General features: G+C 38.9%; 1 protein-coding gene across 2 annotated transcripts in view; it reads left to right on the forward strand.

The window, feature by feature from the left end:
* Positions 1-22,608, forward strand: part of LOC131139792 (glypican-6-like) — a 131,451-nt gene that overhangs the window by 90,215 nt on the left and 18,628 nt on the right. For both annotated transcript variants that reach the window (XM_058089687.1, XM_058089686.1), the window contains 3 exons: positions 9,666-9,796; positions 12,620-12,763; positions 13,253-13,282. In XM_058089687.1, the coding sequence (XP_057945670.1) occupies positions 9,666-9,796; positions 12,620-12,763; positions 13,253-13,282 (305 nt within the window). The remainder of the gene's footprint in view (positions 1-9,665; positions 9,797-12,619; positions 12,764-13,252; positions 13,283-22,608) is intronic.

Raw genomic sequence — 22,608 nt, forward strand, 5'->3', positions numbered from 1 at the left:
TATTATTAGCTTTATCCATTGTTTTAGCTGTTTGAAACTGTATTGATCTTAGTGCATTTTTACATTTAGCGAGTGAAGATTGCTCTTGTAGGTATTTAGGTATTAGTTTTACTTAGTTTTAGAAATAATATATTTCTATCAAAGCATCTTTTTATTACTACCATTTAATCTGTGACTTTTTAAAATGATGCTACTTTCAGAAGAAAAGACAGTAGTATCATCTGTAAATAATTGTACTTAATTTTAAGTCTGTTGTCACTTTACAGATGTCTTTAATATAAAATAATATGAAACCGATATATAAAAAGATGTCGCATAAAATAATGAAAAAATTGTGACTATAGATGAATAATAGAATTAGTATAAGGAGATTATCTTAATACACAGTGACTGTGCTTTGTCACCCTTAGGCCCATTCATAAAGAATAAGAGGGTGGATTTACGTCCCTGACAGTATAACAATGTTGAAACTTGTGACTTTTTTATGTGACCTACATACATGAACACATGCAAAAGTAAGATGATGGAAACAACTTGTGAAATAACCATCTCTCTATAGTCTTCTATCACAGCAAGACAATGTCATCTTGGATGCAAGGAGATGTTACTATGAACTACTATATACAGGTATATAAACCTGAGGGAGGATGGGATATACTTGCTTGTGACTTTGGTGTGTGTGCATGTGTGTGTGTGTGTGTGTGGGGGGGGGGGGGGGGGGGGGGGGGGGGTTGATACCAGACCATCCGTCACCTGCCATTGTGACAAATATAGCCAGCTCTGCATCATGACGGACACATCATTACCATTTGTCTTGCCAGCCCCCTGTTAAAATACCCTCAAAAAGACAAGATGAGACGTCCCTGTGCTGTTTTTTTTTTCCTTCAGTTATTCAGAATCAGCTCTATTTTTGACAAATATTACAAATTATTCATAATATCTACAATACTAATAATAATAAGAAACGATCTTCAGCTGTCTTAGAATAAAATGTGTTGCATTGCCATTATTACGTATACATGTGTCCCTCTCAGCACATTTTTCCTAATTAAGATCTAGGGTTGTGTTGCCTTCTGTTTAGTCCTTTGACACTACTGTGTAAACGATCCTCATTGATTTCATTTGCTCATTTCTTTTTAATTGCATGGCTTGCTTCCAAGTGTAACTTTACCTCCCCACAACCCCCTAGACCCTGAGTATTGAAGCCAAAAGTGTTTTTTTTTTCCTTTTCCAACCAGGGATCTGGAATAGCTGTGAAAACAGGAAGACAAGTCTGCTAGTCATCTTTCCTGCATCGCTTCAGTATCCATATGATCACATAGCCGATTAACTCCGCATTCGGGAGCCCAACTGCACAAGCTCCCATAGCATTCTATAGTTATTAGTCACAACTACAAATGGAGTCACATTGGTTTTGTAAGGTCCAAAAACAGATAAATATGGCTAATGGACCAACACCAGATTTCACATAGCTGATAGCTACAGAGGTATGAAAAATCATTTTTAAGTTTTTCCTTTATAAATCACTGGTTGTTGGGATCACCCATGTCAGTTAAATATATCATATAGTAGATAAACACACTGATAGATAAGAAGTGGAATGAAGTGTATAGTATTTACAGAAAGTGTGCAATAATTATTTAAACAAAATTAGGCAGGTGCCTAAATTTGGGCACCCCAAAAGAAAAATTACATCAATATTTAGTAGATCCTCCTTTTGCAGAAAAAAGGCTTCGTACAGTGGATTCTGGTTGGGGGTATTTTTGACCAAAGGAGGGAGTTAAAAGAGATGTTCCATGTGCATGTTCATGTTTATGCTTTACTATTTTCATTCACTTCTGCATGTAACCTATTTTTAGGATGTAAAATTCTACTGCCATATTGTAGTCTGTTTGTTATTTAAGGTGCAATACTCTTATCATTATTATTATCGTGTGCAATACTTTACTTATCAAGTGCAATCTTTAATTGTATATTTAAGACCATAAATGTACAATCAATTTCCTCCGCAATTTCCTCCCCACTGTATACTGTATATTTGTATTTGAGGTTGTATTTTGTATTTTTTATTTTGTATTTTTTTTATAGTGTACTAAAAATATAGTGTTATCTATCTATCCATCCATCCATCTATCTATCCTCGTTTATAACAAGTCATACCTAGTGGTCACACAGTCCCAAAGTATGATGGAAGCACCACCAAATTTTACTGTAGCAAGTGTTTGTCTATCTGCTGTGTTCTACATCCGCCATGCATACCGGCCCTTGTTATGTCCAAATAAGTCAATTTTAGGTTCATCAGTCCACAGCACCTTGTTCCAAAATGAAGCTGGCTTTTCCAAATGTGCTGCGTTTGTGGCATGTGCACAGAAAAGGTTTATTCCGCATGACTCTCCTCTCTCATCCGGACGATGCACAGTGAGTGACACCATCTGCACCAAGATCATGTTGTAGGATTTTGGAGCTGGTCTGTGGGTTAACTTTGACTATTCTCACCATTCTTCACCTCTGCTTATCTGAGATTTTTGTTGGCCTGCCACTCTGGGTCTCGAACTTTGCATTTGCTTCCATGTTCCTCAGTTTGGGAACCTGACAGCTGAAATCACATATATATAGATATATAAGTTTTTATAGTGGTGCTGTTCTTATCATTTCAGTTTTTAGTGTGAAACATAGTTGATCAGCAGCAATTCACTTTTAAAATAATATTATTTTATTTTAATAATGTAATTCAGTTACATAAGTTATATTCAAATGACTTTTCATACCAACCAATATGTAGAGACTAGAGGTTCAGTAGACAGCTGAGATTAGTATTTACGTATTTCGGTCTGGGCTGCACGGTGGGCAAGTGGTTAGCACGCAGGCCACACAGCTAGGATTCCACTGAGTTTGCATATTCTCCCCCATTCTCCCCGACTCCAAATTGTCCATAGGTATGAATGTGAGTGTGAATGGTTGTTTGTCTATATGTGCCCTGTGATTGGCTGGCCACCAGTCCAGGGTGTACCTTGCCTCTCGCCCGAAGACAGCTGGGAAAATGAATTAATTAATTACTATTTTGGTCTTCATGATAAAATTGTGTCTGATTTGGTCTCAACCCTCCTCGAGGCTTTTCTCGCCGTATGCAGAATTCAAGCAGGAGTTGCTGCTGCGTCGATTATATTTAGCCGGTTGGAAAACTGCATTGAACTCAGTTTTGTCCCTTGCACTCACCTCCAGCGTACTCCTGATGGAAATCTAACCAAGCATCAAGTTTGATTTTAAGACTGCAGCATAAACAAACAAGAGTGCTTGTCCAAGACAACCACTTTGAGGCAGCTGAGAGGAGTCTATCATGGCTGTTACTCTTCGCTCAGTGTAAAACAATTCCAGAAGTATTACTACAAGTTTGAGCTAAGCTGCACTATATTATCAGACAACATGATTATGTAGTTTGTGTTGGCAACTAGTATTGGCTGTAGTATACTCCATTCTGAAATACTAATACAGGGGAACCTCCTCTTTTGTTCTTAATCTGTTCCAAAGGGTCAGTCGAAAACCAAATACGAAACATTTTATATAAATTCAATTGATTAGTTCCACACACACAAAAATATGAACATTTAATTAGAGGGAATAATCATTTCATATTCTGTTTTTGTGTTCTGTGTTGTGTTGTGCAACTCCGTGTTGCATGAACACAGAGGGTGTGCTCCAACTATGGGGGATCACACTCCTCAGCCTCCCTCGATTCCAGGGTGCTGGAGAGAAGGATACAACCGTTGGTCAAACCTGGGCTACAAGAGGTTCAATGCGTTTTTTGTCCCAGTTGTGGAACACTGGACCAGCTCTACACCCTCGCAAGGGTTCTGGAGGGTACATGGGAGTTTGCTCAACCGGGCTACATGTGCTTTGTGGACTTGGGAAAGGCATTTGAACCTGTCCCTTTGGGGGGTGCTCTGGGATACGTGCCATTCAGTCCAGAGCAGGAGCTTGGTTTGCATCGCCAACAGTAGATCGAACCTGTCTTCGGTGAATGTTGGCCGAGGCTGCCCTTTTTCACTGATTTTGGAGTCGAGGAAGTTAGTTTGGGGGCCTTAAGATCTCATCTCTTCGGGGTGTGACCTTCAGTGTTTACTTGGATGGTTTGCATCTGAGTGTTAAGCTTTTGGAATGAGACTCAGCACCAAATCAGAAGCCATGGTTCTCGGTCGGAAAAGGGTGGAGTGCTCCCTCCAGGTTGGAAATGAGGTCCTACCCCAGGGGACTGTCGTGGTGAAAAGAGAGCTGAGCCGGAAGGCAAAGCTCTCAATTTACCGGTCGATCTATGTTCCCACCCTCACCTATGCTCATGAGCTTTGGGTCGTGACTGAAAGAATGAGATCGCGGATACGAGCGAGTGAAACAAGTTTCCTCCGTAGGGTAGCTGGACTCACCCAAAGAGATAGCGTGAGGAGCTCAGTCATCTGGGAGGGTCTCAGAGTAGAGCTGCTTCTACTTCACTTCGAGAAAAGCCAGTTGAGGTGGCTCAGGCTTCTAATCTGGATGCCTCCCAGGTGAGGTGCTCTGAGCATGCCCAGCCATGAGAAGACCCTGGTGCAGACCTGGGACACGCTGGAGGGATTATGTCTCACAGCTGGCCTGGGAACGCCTTGGTGCCCTTCCGGTGGAGCTAGAGGAGGTGGCCGGGGATCGGGAAGCCTGGGTTTTCCCACTGAGACTGCTGCCACTGCGACCTTGACACAGGTGAGCAGAGGAAAATGGATGGATGGATAGACAGTATTTAATCACAAAACAGTATAGGTGTCACGCTTTTCGGTGACACAGTCTCTGATAGTATTCTTTTGTTTCTCCATTCACTCTTCTTCTGTGTTCCTCGCTCAGACTCCTCCTGAGTTGGGCGGAGCTGATGGGACCCTGCAGCTGTGTCTAATTAGTTCCTTTCTTATCCTCCTCACCTGCAGCCAGCCAGTGCTGGATTATTCTCCATGGTGGAGCCTTCACACCATGTGCTTTGTAGCTCACTTACCCTTTCTCTTCCGCCAAATGCAGCCTGCCTCACCGCTCCAAGCCATCCTGCTAACCTGTACTCCCGCAGCCCGTCCAGCTCATGTGGTACAACCTTTTATCCTTGGTCGTATTCAGTTCCTGGTTTTTGGCCACGGTGCCCACCTTTGTTTGCACCATCGCCCTGAGTTCCTGTTTCTGGCCACATTTTTTTTTTTTATTAAATTGTTCTGAACTGCTTGAACTGTCATCTTGGGATCCATCCACACTGCTAAGCAGAGTCCGACAATAGGGCTGTCTGCAACTAAGGAATTTCATTGCTGCTGAGGTTGGATGCAATCTGCATTTTTGGAAAGATCCTGAGCATTACACAACAAAAAAGTCAAGTGTAGACACCAAAAAATCCCACCTGTGCTGTGTCCGTCAAGACACAGGGCAACCCCCAACCCAAATTAAGGCCCTTACTGGTGCCAACTGCAGTGCACTACCCATTAGACAGCATCTGCAGGAAAAGGGTTTCAAAAACAAAAATGAAAGACCTGGTCTCCTTCAACGACACGAAGCTGCTCATTTAGACTATGCCAGGGAGTATTAAACATGGGACATTGAAAGGTGGAAAAAAGTTTTCTTCTCTGATGAGAAAAAATGTACCTCAAATGGCTTCCAACGTTTTCTACCCAGCACAGTGGAGGGGGTCCATCATGATCTAGGATGCTTTTTCATTCAGTGGAACACTGGAGCTTAAGATGGTGCAGGGTTGTCAAACGGTGGATGGTTACGTGCAGATGTTGCAGCGGGCATCCCTCATGACTGAGGGACCTGGTCTGTGTGGTTTTCAACAGGACAACGCTGCAGTTCACAATGCTCGTTTGACCATGGACTTCTTCAGTTAGAATAACGGCACTCTTTTGGACCACCTTTTGGACCAGCAAGTCATTTATTTGGTTTTCTTTATTGAAAAATAGCACATATTTCCCAAAACACCGCACCCTATTTTCTTTATTTGGAAACAATTCACAAAGCTCAGCACACTTGTGTCAAAAGCACACTTTGTTGTCAAAATTTGAACGTTGTTTTCAAAATTAGCATACACAAACCAAAAGTAGGACACTTCACGGCGAAATACCAAAACAATCTTCTCTCACTGTTATTTGACATGAAGTATTTTAGTCCTAAAAAATGACAATTTAAATATACAGCAAATAAATTAGAGGGGGCCTTTGCAGTACCCGACTGCTGGTCAGGTTGAAACCAGCCTCATCTACATACTAGATGCATTCATGTGGCCTATCATCACAATCCGATTGAAAACCTTGTTATTATGCATTACATTTTTCACTGTATCCTCAGAACACTTCTGACTGTTTGTATTTGTTACAGGAAAGAGTAACTTCGTATATTTGAACATATTGAAGTTGCTGTTCTTTCACTCTGAGGGAGTTCCTTTCAAAGGGAACTTTGTGGACTTGCTTCATGCTGATCCTGTTTTTTTCTTCAGCACACGATCAATGGTGGAGAGGCTTACATTATTGATTCTTCAGAAATTATTGTTTTCTTGGATTATCCATTGCTGGATTTCACACACATTATTTTGCACCATTTGAACAATCAAGGCCTCTTGGTGTTGGCGGTCTTCCTGCCACAACACACGGTCTTATAACTCTACAAAAAAAAATTAAAAGTACAGTCAACTGTAGTTACTTGTAGTGGAGTTACTTGTTGAATAAATTGTTGAATAATTGATCTTACTGTATATCCGCTGGGGTTGGGTGTCACTCTTTGTCCTGCTTCTTTTATTGTCATTCCACGGATCAGCACATTATCATTTACAGTGGCACGAATTGGAATTCAATTTCTGTGATTCAATTTCTTTGTGTGTCTCAGCCTGGGTCAGCCAGGGTCTTTGTCCGGGTCGTGGTCCTGGACCAGGTGCATGGGCAAGTCCACATCCTTGTCCATATCCTCGTCCTCTTCTTATACGATGATATCTTGCTCCTCTTACATCCACCCTTAACAGCTAATGGTTTTATCGTGTGTACTTCTTGGGAATTATGTTTTCAGCTGTGACCCGTGTATCTTAATTGCCAAAGTTGTGTTGGAAGTGTTGGAACAGTGTGTAAATTTTGCCTCATAGTTTACACTTTTTTGTCCGATGAGTAAAAAGTGTATTTAAATTAGCAAAACACGGGTTGAGTCTTTTGTAAATTGCAAGAGTTTTGGAAACATTTTGACATCAGTGTCCTGTTTTTGAGAAATTGTGCAGTCATTTGGTGGCTGTGTGCAGTGAATGGAATGTCTTGTCTTATCAAAAACTGCAATATGTGGTACGTATAGGTCTTTTGTTAAACACACATGTCCTTTATAATTCTTCATCAACACCAAAGGGGCAGATTTTGTATCAAGAAGGGCTGTAACAGCAACAAAAACATTTTTGTAAAAATATGTGCTCATATGAGTCATAAGCCACCCCCATGTAGTGAGAATGGTACAATCTTGTGACTTTTTCATATAGTAATGGTGGCTGAATGACACAACACCATGATGGCTGTACTATAGTCAATGTGAGATACATAAGGGGGTCTTTCAGGAAGATGCTGCAACACTGCATGAACAGTAGTGTAAGATTTTAAGTTGGAAAACAATGGCCTCTTACTAGCCCGGGATAACCATAGCATCTGAAATGCACACCAGACCATGGACTTGAGAGCTCTTCAAGTTTATTTCTCCAGACCGTGCAACAGCATTTCCCCCAGCACACACAACAGGCCTCTCTCAAACAATTCACGCAGCCCCTTTTACCTATGAAGGGCCAACCATAGTTCCCAATGAGAGGGTGAGGCAATACGTCTAAAAGGTACCATATTTACATTTATAACACCCTTCTTTTATATTACAAAAGTCTTTCAAGAGTCCCACACTGAAGTTTCACTTCCTGTATACATTTAAGCACTCGATTACACATAACTTAGATTACCCAACTACCACCCAGTTAACCCTCCCCCTCCTCAAGGTGACACTTGGGAGAGTCCAATTAAGGTGATCAGCCTCTGGCCTGCACTCACATGGGCGCGCCTCCTTGGTTGTGCCCCGACCAATCACCTCAAAAAAAAAGGAGAAACTGATGAGAAATTAGTAACAAAACCAATGACTTGTAAATGAAAAACTAACTAACTAAAGGGGCAATTAAACAACTTAAATGGCAAACAAATATAATCAAAATACTAACCAGAATATATTTAAATAACAAAAGCCAACTATATACACAAATAGAAACATAACAGTGTGTAGGTGGGGCATACACCTGATCAGTGAGGGAGGATTGGCAGCTCCCTCACAAGTAGTCATAACTATTGCCAACTGCTAAGTAAGAAAATAATCTATTGGCTGACCTCGAAGTGGCTAGGTTATGTCATTTGCAAATTTGCATATCATTTGCATGTGATGTTCATGTTGCGTATGCTCTCGAAAAAAAGCTTAACCTCACAGGAGAGACAAAAAAGTTCGTAAAAAACAAGATAATTACCTTTTAGAACTACAAATAAAGTTTATTCTTGGTTTGTTCATTAAAAATTGGCCATCACTTTATCAAAATAACTTTAATATTTTCTCAAAGTCTATCCGGACTCACCCCCAGCTTCCACCTTTTATCTTGCATTTAGGACTACTTGTTTAATTTATCACATGTTTGTCCATCACACGTTCTGACACACTGACAGTGAGTGACCAAGTCCAAATAAGGCTTCAATACAATGGGTAGTATTTTCATGAAGATTAAAAAAAATTGGAAGTAGAAGGGCTTGGTGCTACACACCTACGATCCGTCACCTCATGGAACAACTAACTAACTAACTAAGAAACATTTTAAATCCTGCTGTGTAAAACGGAGCAAGATCCAACCCGGCGGCATCGCTCCTCGAGCATTCATAATTCATTGACGCGAAGAGCTCCACTATGCTCTCAGACAGGTTTGTGACTGCTTTGGGGCAGGGCGGACGTCTCAGCAGCACCCACTGCTGCTCAGTGAGAACATATAAATTGCAGAATTTCACTTTTAAGTCCCCAAATAGCAGAAAACTATCCAATGATGCCAGAAAGTTGTCGCTTTTGAGGACATATGCCATCAAGATGCTTTGGAATGTCTCCAGACTTAACAGCAAAGTCGACAAGTTGGCGACGATGGTCAACATTTCCTAGTTTTCTCTTATTATTATTATTATTATTAGATTTACAGTATTCCCTCAATAATTTAAAATGAATGTATGGGTTTATTGTTAACTTGTTCAAATACACGGCGGTTATCTTATCATTGTCTGTCAACCAGTATCTATGTTTTATGCTCTTCTGTATATATGCTTATATATGTTTGTATGACACTCGTACTCAGACATTCGTATCTGTCTATCACTTGCATTGTGTCTCTCTGAGATGAAGGCACAGGCAGGTACCTTTTGTGTTTGTTTGGCATTTGCCACACTCAGAGAGGACAGCAGCTGTTGTGTTTTTAGTTGGAATGATGTCATAGAGATTTGCTTGGGCGTGAGCATCCCATGAGTTTTCCATTGTCAGTTGTACTGCTTCAGCATTCAAGGAGGAGCATATTATGTGCACAAACGCAAATGTTTGTTGTGTCCTTAATTTACCTGGGCTTCTGTGTCTTTTTTTTTGTATCATGACAGATGCCATGCTGCTGGTGGCTGACAGACTGCAGGGACCTTTCAGCATCGAAGCAGTCATTGAGCCAATTGATAGCAAGATCTCGGAAGCTATCATGACAATGCAGGATAACAGCATGCAGCTCTCAGCCAAGGTAACTTTTCAACTGCATTAACATGTTAAATGCGCATCACAGAGGCTGAAACCAATCCAATGCAGATATGCTAAAAAAACAAAAACGGCACTTGATGAGATAATCAATGATACTTGATGTTTACTCAAAAGGATGCCTTTTGCTATGCGTCTGTACTGACGGAAAATTGTTATCTTCCAAAATACTACCAAGGCTTCTCAGTGGTTACACATTTTTATTATGCAAAAAATAATATGTTGGTGGAAAAATGGTGCAAAAATAACTCAAATCTCGGTAATAAAATAATGAAATGTCTCTTCTGTATTAGAAAACATAATCTCATAAGAAGTAATACCTGTATTTTCAAGGCTTACTGTTCAAATAGCAAAACCAGTGGACAGGACACTCGTCAATTTAATGGCAACATGGAAAACAACGACAACTAGGACTTTATCACTTTCTTAAAAGGGGAGCAATGATGCTTTTTTTTCACTTTATTGACCAATAAATGTAGTTACTATGTCGTATTCCTGTGCCAAAGTTAATGAGATTTGTTCATTTGGAAGTGAGCCCTGAAAGACATGCATGATTTCAAGAAGCCTTGGTAAAACTGCCCCTTTGTGATGTCACAGAGGAAAGGACTTCCTTATATGGGCGTAGCTGTAAGTCAGTTAAGTGGTCTGCCTTCCACCGCCCTTCCTCAAGCTCTCCTATTCTTTTTACTTTGCTAGCAATGGCCTCATAAGGGCCAATAATAACATTTATTTACAATTCCTAAAGACGCTACCATCAGACACAAGACCCTACCCGCAAAAGAAATTCATTTTAATCTATCAACGGCATTTTTGCTGAAGCCCAATACCTTTCCATTGTTACTTGGTCGTGTCAAGGAGCAAGCAGTAAATAACAATTTATCAGTGTCCCAACTGTGTTGATTTAGTGTGAGCCATGGAGCAAAAGCAGTTGTCTGTGTAGCATTATAAAATGTGCATACAGGGAGCAGGGTTGCTAGTACCCATTTCCCACCATAATTAGTGGCTTGTTTGACATTACTGATGCGTAGAAAACCTAATGCTAACATTGCTAAAGCTACTTACCATTGAAAGATGTCTTGAAGTAATCTCTTTTCTTGAGAAACTTCAGACTGTCCAGTCTCTACTTCTGGATCATATTCGGGATCTAACACAAATGATTGTATTTTAAAAGCGGACATAAAAAAAAAATGACGTTTACTTCTATAAAGTTGGGTGTCACAGCTAGCGGCACACATCGGAAGTCCTTTTAATCACTCAGGAGTGTGACCAATCACAGTGGACGGGCGTGCCTGGTAGCGGGCCATGGGTGGAATACATCAGACAACAGACTATTTTCACGGGAAGCACTAAATCCAAGAAATACTGATCAATAGGTACAGATTCTAGAAGAACTAGAAAGCTTTCTGCGCTGGCACACAACTCAATACAAAGGGCATGATTCGTCCCCTTTAAAAAAACAAAATAAAACAGGACAAAGATGGACCAAGAAAACCAGAATAATAACAATAATTGATTCATTTCAGTTTTAGCATATGCCAAAAACTGAGCACTGTTATAAAATATTACAGGATCGGAAGCCAGTACATAATTCTACATACTTCTTCATTATTAAATTTTCAGTATGTGGAATCAAACTATGGAATGGATTGAGTAAGGACCTGAAACAATGCACAACGATGAGCCAATTCAAGAAACAATACAAGCAGTTGATGTTTGCTAAATACAAGGATGAAGAGTCTTGAACCAGTCATGATGTGCTATATATATCACTATATTGACACTTACTATGGTACCCATTATGGCATTGGATGCTCATATCACCTTATTAAAAAATAAAATAAAATAAAAAAAATAACCTTAAACTGTATTACGGAAAGCAGGAAGTGAACAAATGTAACAGTTACTGATTGTAAAAGTACCAGATGGAGGGGTAGGATTTAATAAGCTTTGCTTCTTCCTACTCCTTTTGGACATGTGGAACTGTGAACTGATTATGTGATGCACTCAATTGTAATCTGATGCATGTTCAAATGAAATAAAACCATTACCATTACCAAATTAGATGACTTCTATTTAACCTCTAAATACAGAAGCTAATTTAACCTCCTGTGGTTTGAAATTTCTAATCATTGTTGTAATGGAATAAGTTGAAGTTGGAAAAAAAACAATTCATAAAAAGGAAAGTTTCATTTGAACTTGACACTCTGCTTTATTTAAGCCCATTTTGCCGCTGGATTCACACAGGTCAGAGTGAATTAGATGTCCCATTCTTTTCCATATCAGGCCTGTTGCAATTTATAACTTTAGCCATTGTCTATGCACCTGAGGCTCCATTCTTCAAAGATTACGCTTAGCTGAAAGATTGCTATGAGATTACGATATCTCCCAACATACCTTCGATCTCGTGGCGGCGGCTTATGGAAAATCAGTTTGCTTGTGTGACGCACAGGATATAAGAATTGTAATCACGATGAAGGATTGATAAATATTAGACAAAAGACAGCTCGTCACACTGAGCCGGGGGCCAGTAGAGCAGGCCACAAAGGAATGCTGATGAGCTGTTGTGGGACAATTTATGTTGCTTGGACCCAAATACCTTGTACAGACTAAGTCGTCAACAATCCTCATATAATCTATTCCCCCGATTCAAAAGCATTAATGCCAAATTCAATTATTTATTGCTTTGCATATATTCTATTTCTCTTGTGAATTTATTTACAAATCATCTGCAAATGTTAATAACATAAACGTGTCCTGACTTCTCTATGTAGTCAACCTCTGAGTAATTTCGAGTAATCTTTCATTTTAGGTTTTTCAACGCTGTGGGCCACCAAAAGCTTCAGGGACGGGCAGATCTGCTCGTGGCATTTCCGATGTGTTCAGTACCCGTTTCAGGCCTTTTCCTCCTGAAGGAAGGCCAACCACGGCCACGGGTACAAGCCTGGAAAGATTGGTATGTATTAAGAATATGTACTTACTGCAAGGAGACTGTATGTGTAGAAATATGGAGTAGTAAAATTATCCTTTTTAGTTTATGTAAGCTCAAAGCACTTAAAATACATTAGTTGTTATTCTGCCTCGACTAAACTTCTTGTGTAAATGTATTCATTTGGTTATTTGGGTGTGCAAATGCTTATTTTTTATACATACAAAAACAAGTAGATTTTGTTGTTGTCAAGTAATCGATCATTATATAATAATTTTGGCCATAGTTTCCACTTTATGTTATTTGCATGCACACCTGCATCTGTTCCTTCATTATATTGAATGGCATTTCACAGGTGAGATGAGGTACTTGTATGCAATAAGTACTAGCGCCATTTATCATTTAACATCAGCCCACTAAGTATACATTTTTTCGCCATTATTTGTCTGTTCAACTTCTGTCCAGTGAAAAAAAATAATAACCACTTCTTTATTTTTTTCCTGCTTCTCCACCAAGAGGGGTGTCTGGAGGACAATGCAACACAGTGTAAGCCTTCTATTTCATTGTACCTTCACTAAGTCACGTGTCTTGTAGGCTTTATTCCAGTTCATATTGACTGGCTTTCTTGTGGTATGGGTGTTATTTCTCTGTTACGAACCGACTTGTTTTGCAAGTTTACCTCAGAAGGTTCTTAGGTCTCCTGTGTTTGTGGTTTGTGTATCTTTTCTAATTGTGCACCAGATTATCCCAACCACATAGTCATCGTTTTGGATTTGAAAATGTAGCCCTATTGATTTGACATAAGAGCTACAACTGTCCCTACTATTTACAAATTATTTCTAGCACATCTGTTTGTTTTTGGCAGCCTAATTTCACAAAGAATGAACAATTCAGTGTTTCTTTCAAATAATTCTCTAAAGGGGACATATTGTGCGTTTTCCACTTTTATGACCTACAGTATAAATGTTGCTAGAATGTTGTATTCTCATGTTAAACAAAGTTCCGGTTGCTCATTGAGATGTGACCCGTGAAAGAAGGTAGCGATGGCTCTGAATACTCTGTTTCAGAGTTTTTTTTCCAACACCAGCTCCCTGTGATGTCACAATGAGCCATCCATCCATTTACTATGCATTTTCTTAACCTCGTAATATGGACAGAATAGTAAATTAGGTCAGGTTTGTACTTTACTGTACAAACTACTTTATGTCAGTGTCAGAATTTCAAATCGAATTGTGTGATGCAACGTGATAAAGCTGTGATGTCTATAAAAAGACAAATACATACACTGCATATCAGAAAGATGGTCGGCATTCCGCTCATTTTTATTTGCAAACTGAATTTTAAAAATGTTATTTATTGTGGATTTGAGTAAGTATCATCTGCACCCCACTGTCTAATTTATCGATCTATTTCACTGCAATGGATGGCTTTTGGTAAGAGAATTGGTAATTCTGCTTTATAAATTTACATGAAGTATGCTTGACTTATACAGTGGTGTCCTTGCACCACCTAGTCAGCAAATTCAGGCTATATTCACATGAACAGGCCATACACAAACTTAGAGCTTTTGGTAAATTCTGGTCAGGGTGATGATGTTCAAACTCCAGCTTCAGAATTTGTGACTGGATGGGTAAAATAAGAGTTTTTTGTCTTCGGAGATATGCGACACTATCACATGGATCTAAATCTTATTTAACAGAGCACAAGTATTAAGTTATTGACTTACACAATAACACAATAAAACAAAAACACAATAAAAACACAAATACTGCGGATTTCAGAAAACAACAGATGGAATGATACAGCACTCTACAAGAAGCAATGAAGTCTGTAAAATTAAATAATAAAAAAATTGTTACAACTATAATGATAAAAATGGTAATATTAATGATTATTATAATAATGGTGATAATAATAACAATAATAATGATAAAGATAACAATAATGATAATAACAATAATAATATTACAATGGTAATAATAACAGGGGAAAACAAGTCTGTGGCATGAACATGATTACATCTTGCAAAAAGGGGTAGGCATTTATAAGCTTTTGCTTCAGCCTACTCCTTTTGGGCTTGTGATTAGATAGTTGAATACAAATGTAAATAATGGAAAGTTATATTTTGATTGATGTAAGAAATGCACTGTAATGTTTCATATATTTGCCCAAATAAAATAAAAAAAAAATTTTAAATAATTTATAATTTTTTTAAACATATTTTTTATTTTATTTTAAAAATAATTGATAATAATGAATTGACATTTTTTAAACACCATAGTGGGAAAATGTGTGGTTTTCAAAACATCAGCGCTCGTGTAGACATGCCCTCAATGCAAATTCACAGGTGTTCTCCTTATTTGTGACCTCAGGTGCTCTTGTTTGTTGACAGAATTTAAAAGTGAACGGAACTCTTTACATGCTGAGGTTTTCAATTAGGAAAAACTGCATTCTGGGAGCAGACACATTCCCACAGGGGCAATGTCAAATTTAGCTTTGCTTCCTGGATAAATTGAATATAATACTCATCATGTTCTCAGTAGTCTATAATCACCTCAAGATAACAATCATTATGTTCTCATTTAGCATACTCATGCAACAGAGACAAGCTGTTAGAGCCCAAGAAGTGAGTGTACTTCACTACCAAATACCTCAAGAGACAAGCTACCATACGTTTTGCTTCTTCTCAAGTGTTTCCAACTACAGCACCATAGTGGGACCTTGGACATCCTGTACTGGTTTGGTAATGTGTTTACACGCAGAATGAACCTTTTCTATGTACAGAGGGAGACCTCTGATCACATCAGTCAATCATTTAGTGCTTTAAAATGTAATGCAATCTGTTATTGTGGATACTGCAAAATATTGAAAGGGGTGTAATATTTGAGCATAGCCATACAGGAAGAGTGTTTGATGCAGGCACTGTGCAGGTGTACCTAATGTTGTGGCCAGTCAATGCAGCAGTCAATCAGTTAATGTCACCACTGTCTGTGTACTGCCAACTGAAAATTAACAAAATTGTTATGTATATTATAAGTAGCACGCCTGTTTTATGATGACTTTTTTGAATTAAACAAAAATAATTTTCAAGGAAAAAAGCGATCCTGATGCACACGCGACTGGCGTGACGCAATGCACCGTGTACGTTACGAGACAGGTTTACCAAGTAACTAGATACAAACCGAATATTATGGAGGCATTGTGATCAACACAACACAAGCCATTTTTTAACAATTGCACCGTGTACGTGAATGAGGGACTGGCCAATCACAAAGTGTGAAGAGTGAATACATAATGAGCACTTTTGTGAAACACAAATGTCATGATGAAATGTAACTGCTCATCCCTATTTCTCATTTTGGTAAACTGCCCATGTGACCTAGTTTCAGAAGGGAGTGGAACATGCTTTCCCTCAGAATGTCACTCGGAGGTGTCTGCAGCACTCATGCAACCCCAAACCATGTCACCATGATTGACGATAGGCAATACATATATATTTTTGTACCTACTTGTGCTGCTAATAGCCAGTATTTGCTGTATGTTGAGTCACTGTGAGTACATAGTCAAGCTATATTGCTGTAATAGCTGTACACTGACTATGTTTCATTTCTGTTGCATTTATAGATATACCATAATTAAAACGTTTGTTGAAAAGTGAAGATTTTAGACACTTTTCTGTAGGGATATGGTTGAAAAAAATTAGCGGGCCAACTTTCATTTTATGAAGTTGGAATAGAAATGGTCATTTCAAGTGAGTGCCTCCATGTCTTTGAGGAATCATTCTGCTCAATGGAAATGCAGACGGAACGGCAAATTATGACCAATGGCGGCAAAGCCTCATTGCTTAAAACCATGAGCTGTGTCATTAACTGAATTTCGTTTCAGCTCAAATTAAATGTGTATATGCACTGAAGATCCATTTTTCAATTTTGGTGTCCCAACTGGGTGCAGATCAGCAGGCAAAAAGAGAATAAGTGTAAAGACCAAATGATATCACCGGGATGGTAATTCAATATACAATGCATGCTGAGCTAATGTCGCGGGACACAAACGGTGCTCTGATTACATTACAATGTGTTACGATGTGCAGATAAGTGAAAAATATCTGGTTTTATACTGAACTTGGCTGCATTATCAGAAATGATACCGATTGTTGGCAGATGATTAAACAAACATTTCTAGCTCTTTCAGCTGTTAATACAACATTAAATGTACATATTTATTGGGACTTAGACCAACAAAAATCAGCTTTAATTTTAAAATACAGTCAACCTCGGATATATCGGATTCAATTGTTCCCACTGGTTTTGTCCGAAATAAGCGAAATCCGTTATATGCGTATACCGGAAAATGTCCGTTTTACGCATATATCGGATTTATATCCGGTATATGCGTAAATCGGATTTTATCCGTTATAAAAAGGCACTTCCTTGACTATGTTTCCACTGTACCTGAACGCGCAGGCAACGCTGCAAACGCTGCAAATGACGTCGTATAGCGGCCTGTCACGATTCGGCGAATTGGAGCGCCACGATGCGGCCATCCGATATATGCGAGGGAAATTTAATGGAAATGCATTGGAACGGGACTGGAGATTTTGTCCGAAATAGGCGAAATCCGTTATAAAAAATCCCATATATGTATGCAATGAATTTTTATTGGAAATGCATTACAGAAAAATTGGTTCTTTTTTATCTGTCCGTTGTGAGCGAATTTCCGATATATCCGAGTCCGATATATCCGAGGTTTACTGTAGTATGTTTTCGGCTTGCTGCGTCAGATTTCCCAGAGCAAAGAATATAAAGAAGGCTGCACGAGGGACAAGTGGTTGGCGCGCAGACCTCACAGCTAGGAGACCATGGTTCAATTCCACCTTCGGCCATCTCTGTGTGGAGTTTGCATGTTCTCCTCGTGCATGCGTGGGTTTTCTCCGGGTACTCCGGATTCCTCCCACATTCCAAAAACATGCTAGGTTAATTGGCGACTCCAAATTGTCTATAGATATGAATGTGAGTGTGAATGGTTGTTTGTCTATATGTGCCCTGTGATTGGCTGGCGACCAGTCCAGGGTGTACGCCGCCTCACACCCGAAGACAGCTGGGATAGGCTCCAGCACCCCCACGACCTTCATAAGGAAAGAGGTACAAAATGAATGAATGAATGTTTTCCGCATGTCTGTAACCTCTTCCAACAGTTAAGGTCAGGCATTATGATATTTTATGGCCGCTTTAGAAGATCTTTTGTGTGTTTCTCTTTCATTCCTTATCGAAGTAGCTTAAAATAACCGCTCGCTCTTCCAATTAGTCTCATTTCCAATAGCTTTTCAAGTGAATTAGCAATGCTTTTTTTTACAAGTGGAGCAGCTCAGGAGGCTGTAAAGCATTGTGTCCATTGTTTAAGACTTTATTGCTTCACTCCCACACGGTTGAATGAAGACAAAATACTACATAGGTGTAGACACCAATTATAGTGGACAGCTTATTCGTTGTCGGGCACAGTATGATTTGTCAAATCCTGAAGCCATTGTGAATTTTAAAGTCAGTCTACTTTGTTTGCTCACATGCTTATTAAGACTAGAAGCTGTTACTGTTCACTGTTCAAATTTATGATTTGATTTTATGTTGACAATATCATCAAATTCTGACTGAGCTGGCACAAAGACTTCCTGATAGATTTCCTGTCTCATCTGCTCAAGCGTAAGGACTGTCAGAGACAGTCGTTCACACTCGATGCTGTCGTTTTATTTGTGTGGATTTTGCCTCAGCTTTCAGAAACCACACTGAGAAAAACATATTTGAAATATCTATTTCTTTTCCACACAAATCTTTTCATCCACAGGGATGGTGCTGCAACTGTTATTTAAAAAGTGTTTCTTTTAAAGTATTACATACAGCTAAATAAAAGTTGTAGACCTGCTGAACATTTGTCTCTTGCTGACAATTGATAACAACTTATGCTGTCATATCTGATAGAAACAATTACAGTTTGCCGTTCTGACTGTTTTGAATCATTGTGATGAACAAAATAAGTAGATTGAACTGGTTTTATACCTTCTATCAGACATAAATGGTAATGCTGGCTTTGTGATTGCACAAAATATTGAAAAGTAATAGGTCAGACAACAAGGTGGAGGCATAATTTTATGTCATTATGAGTGTTTATTATTATGGCCGTCAGAATATTCAAGCGTGAATGCATCTCGGAGAGCAATATATAATAGAGATAGGTGAATTATGATCAACATGCATGGTAAAGCCTGCAACCTGAGGTGTGACAGACTTATTCCAGTTTCTAGTTAATACAAATATGTTATTTATTTCAGCTTGCTGCAGGAAAACTCAAATCTGCTGGTAACTTTAAGTCCATGAAGTAAATAAGAAGACATTTCCACAGCTTTAGTAATCCCCACGATTGTATTGACAACATATCCTAGTGCAGCAGGTGCACCAGGATATGTTGGTATTTAAATCTAAATACCACCTCAACACAGCTTCACAACTAAATGGGGGGAAATTTCCCATTTTGGGACCTTTGGACCTAAACAGGTGATCCATCAAACCTGTCTGCTTCCACCCCAGAGGAGCTTGTCTTCCAGGAAGCCACTGCTTGTTCATCATCTCGCTCCTACCTCATTGTTTCTCCGTGACAAAGTATGGATAACACAATCTGGGGATGGTGAAAATTGATTTTCCATCATTACGGTATTTCAACTTGCATCATTTGCATCGGTCGGCAGGGAAGGTGAAATACCGTAACAATGGAAAATCAACTTTGATGAACTTAATGCAAGGTCATCTTGTGCGACGCTAACTGATTGCCATGTTCTTGATATTTAACAGATCATTCTCAGTTCAAACTCCCCCCCAAGGTTGTTTTCTTGTTTTTTTCATCCAAATTAATTTTATTCGTACAACATCCCCTTTGGCAAGAGTCAGGCTAACTCCCAACACTATTAAGGTTGCTCTTTAATGGGATTGTGGCATAGAAATACTAGCTAGAGCAGGGGTTGGTAATTTGTTTACCCAAAAAAGCGCATGCGAAACAGAAAAGATTGCGGAGGGCCGGGCCAACAGGCTGAATTAAACTATGCATAATGACAGTTCGCATAATAACTTTCTGTAAAATTCATTGTTTTGACAAGATGCGACTGTAAAATAAGGTTAATGAAAAATATGTATGAAATTTAAATTTCTCAAGATAAGAGTATACAAAATATGCATGTTTAGAAACGACCTGCATTAAGTCGAATTTAATTTATACTCATTATAAATGGTTGTTTGTCTATATGTGCCCTGTGATTGGCTGGCGACCAGTCCAGGGTGTACCCCGCCTCTCGCTCAAGGAACAGCTGGGATAGGCTCCAGCATCCCCCGCGACCCTTGTGAGGATAAGCTGCAGAAAATGAATGAATGAATGAGAGAAAGTTAGTCACTGTTGGGTTTCAACAAGTGCATCAAAGTCAGGCTTAAAGGGATTCCATGCAACTCAAACTCAACTTTGAACCTTCGACATCATTTCCTGTCCTCCACACATTCTGTATGTCTGCCTCCCACTAATGTCCCCTCAGGAGCACATTTACTGTTACACACACAAGCAGTTTTATTTATGTCTTAAATGGCTTTTTTACTCTTATGCCTACTAGGGATGAGTGAGTAGACCACTATCTGTAACTGTGTCTGTTCATCCATCTAAATTATCTGTACCCATGTCAATAATCACAGTGGGTGCGGCATAAATCAGGAAGTGGGTGTGGTTTATAACTGGAAATGGGCTTCAAGCTGAAATTTGGATTGATCAGATGGATTCACATTGCTATATGTAAAAAGCACCATCAGTGACTGATGCACGATCGTGCCCGCTGTCTTGAACAAAAAAAAATGGAGTTTGAGATTGCAAGATTAAGATTGCCACATATTGAGAGGGGGGTAATATTTTATGTATGGCTCATGTCAGCCATACACACTCTTGTGCTCCTGTTTGTTTGCAATTTATTTCGATCAAAATAATGCACTGTTTTAAAACATACAGAAGAATATATACGAAAATAGCACAATCAAGTCCATAATAGTCTTTAAGTAAGAAAGAAATAATATATAAACCTCGTGCAAGTGTACCTAATGTTATGGCCAGTCAATGCATGTTATATGTATTGAGTTATTGAGTGTCTGCACAGCACTTCAGCGTGTGTGACTGGCCAATCACAGAGCGTGAAGAGTGAATGACCATTTCCTTTAAACACAAATACGGATAATGACGAAATGTACTCATTTCATATTTGTTTATGGCAAAAATGCATTATCTGTAACGGATACTCGTTAATCCGGCTCATCCCTAATGTCTACTATATTGGGTAAAATCAGTGTAAAGCCATTTAACACCAATATATTACAATACATTGATGAGACCACAGTGAGTATGGTAACACAATTTTTTACATTTCTATTAACTTTAAAAAAAGGTTGGATGTGACCCAGGGGCCGTACTTTGCCCAGGTCTGATTATTGAGAGTAAGAATATTGTCCAACCTTTCATTATGTGTCAAAGTCATCTTTTTCCACAAGAAACTGTTACTCAAATATAATATTTTCAGCCGCCAATGTGGTATAATGTCTGTCTGTCCATTTGTGCCAGACTGGCACAGACGCTTGACATTCAGCTTAATTAATTTAACATAGTTTTCATTGTATTTGGGGAAACTGTAAGCAACTTTTCCTTAAGTTGCTTTTGAAACTTTACCTTGACAAGGCGCCATCTGTTTGTGAAACCTTTTCCCCAAATGGAATTTTCACCCTTGGGATAAGACATGAAACCAGTAGTGTTTGAAACTTCCATCTGTGCTTATATTAGTCAGGTCATGGTTTGTTTAGCATGAATATGCTGTGCTAAAAACAGCATCCTCATTTGTGGTCCCTGTGCACTGGGACGCAGAGCAGTGTTAATATTAACAGTTTGAAAGTGTTTAGATAGGAAAGTTACATACAGTGACAAAAACGTTAATGATTCATGCCGATCTTTCAAGAAGATTATGCTTTGTTTACTTTTGTTATAGTTTAAGTATAACTATTACACATACAGTAGGGTGAATATATTATATTATTAATATATTACCAAAAAACAAGACACTTGGCATGGCAATTAAATATTCAAAGGGCACTCAATGTTTACTCAGTATATTTAAAGTATGTCTCCTCTGTATTTATTACAAAATATACTACAGTATGTATAACCAAAGACACAAATTCCAAATGAAGAACTTTCAAAAGACATCACGAAAATGCTTCCAAAAACAAAACAACAGGAACCGGAGGTCGTAGGCTTTTTCAGTTTTGGAATGTAGTCAGCATTTTCAGTTGTGCAAGACTAAATTCTAAATCCTAAATTTTACAAGACATCTGCCATGTAAGTGTTTCTTTGGTATTTTGCGGCTTTTCTGCAACACAAATTCAAAAAGCCACCCACATGGCAGCTTCTCAGCGATTATCTCACTTGTAGCAAAATGCCCTAACGCCAGTTGATGAAAAATGCTAAAAACCAGGACATTTTCATCACTTCCTTAAAAATAAAAAAAATAAAAAAAATCTGGATGGCCAGGGCAGGATGTAAAAACAGGACTTGTCCTGGGAAAACAGGATAATTGGTCACCCTAACATACAGTACACTGTATATATTTCAGACAAATTCAGATGACTTTGTTGTTAATGATTAGTGTGTGTTTGTTTACAGCTTCCACAAAATGTCCTCCAAGCAAAGAATTGTTTTCTTTATGTTGCGCTGCCTTAGGATGTTACCCACTTCCTCCAAGATTAGTTCTCCAGTGTCCAGTGTTCATAACAGAAATTCACTCCTTCTTAGTGCTTTCCCTTCTACATTCA

This window comes from Doryrhamphus excisus, chromosome 12 (genome assembly GCF_030265055.1).
Source record: "Doryrhamphus excisus isolate RoL2022-K1 chromosome 12, RoL_Dexc_1.0, whole genome shotgun sequence".
In the NCBI taxonomy this organism is placed as follows: Eukaryota; Metazoa; Chordata; class Actinopteri; order Syngnathiformes; family Syngnathidae; genus Doryrhamphus; species Doryrhamphus excisus.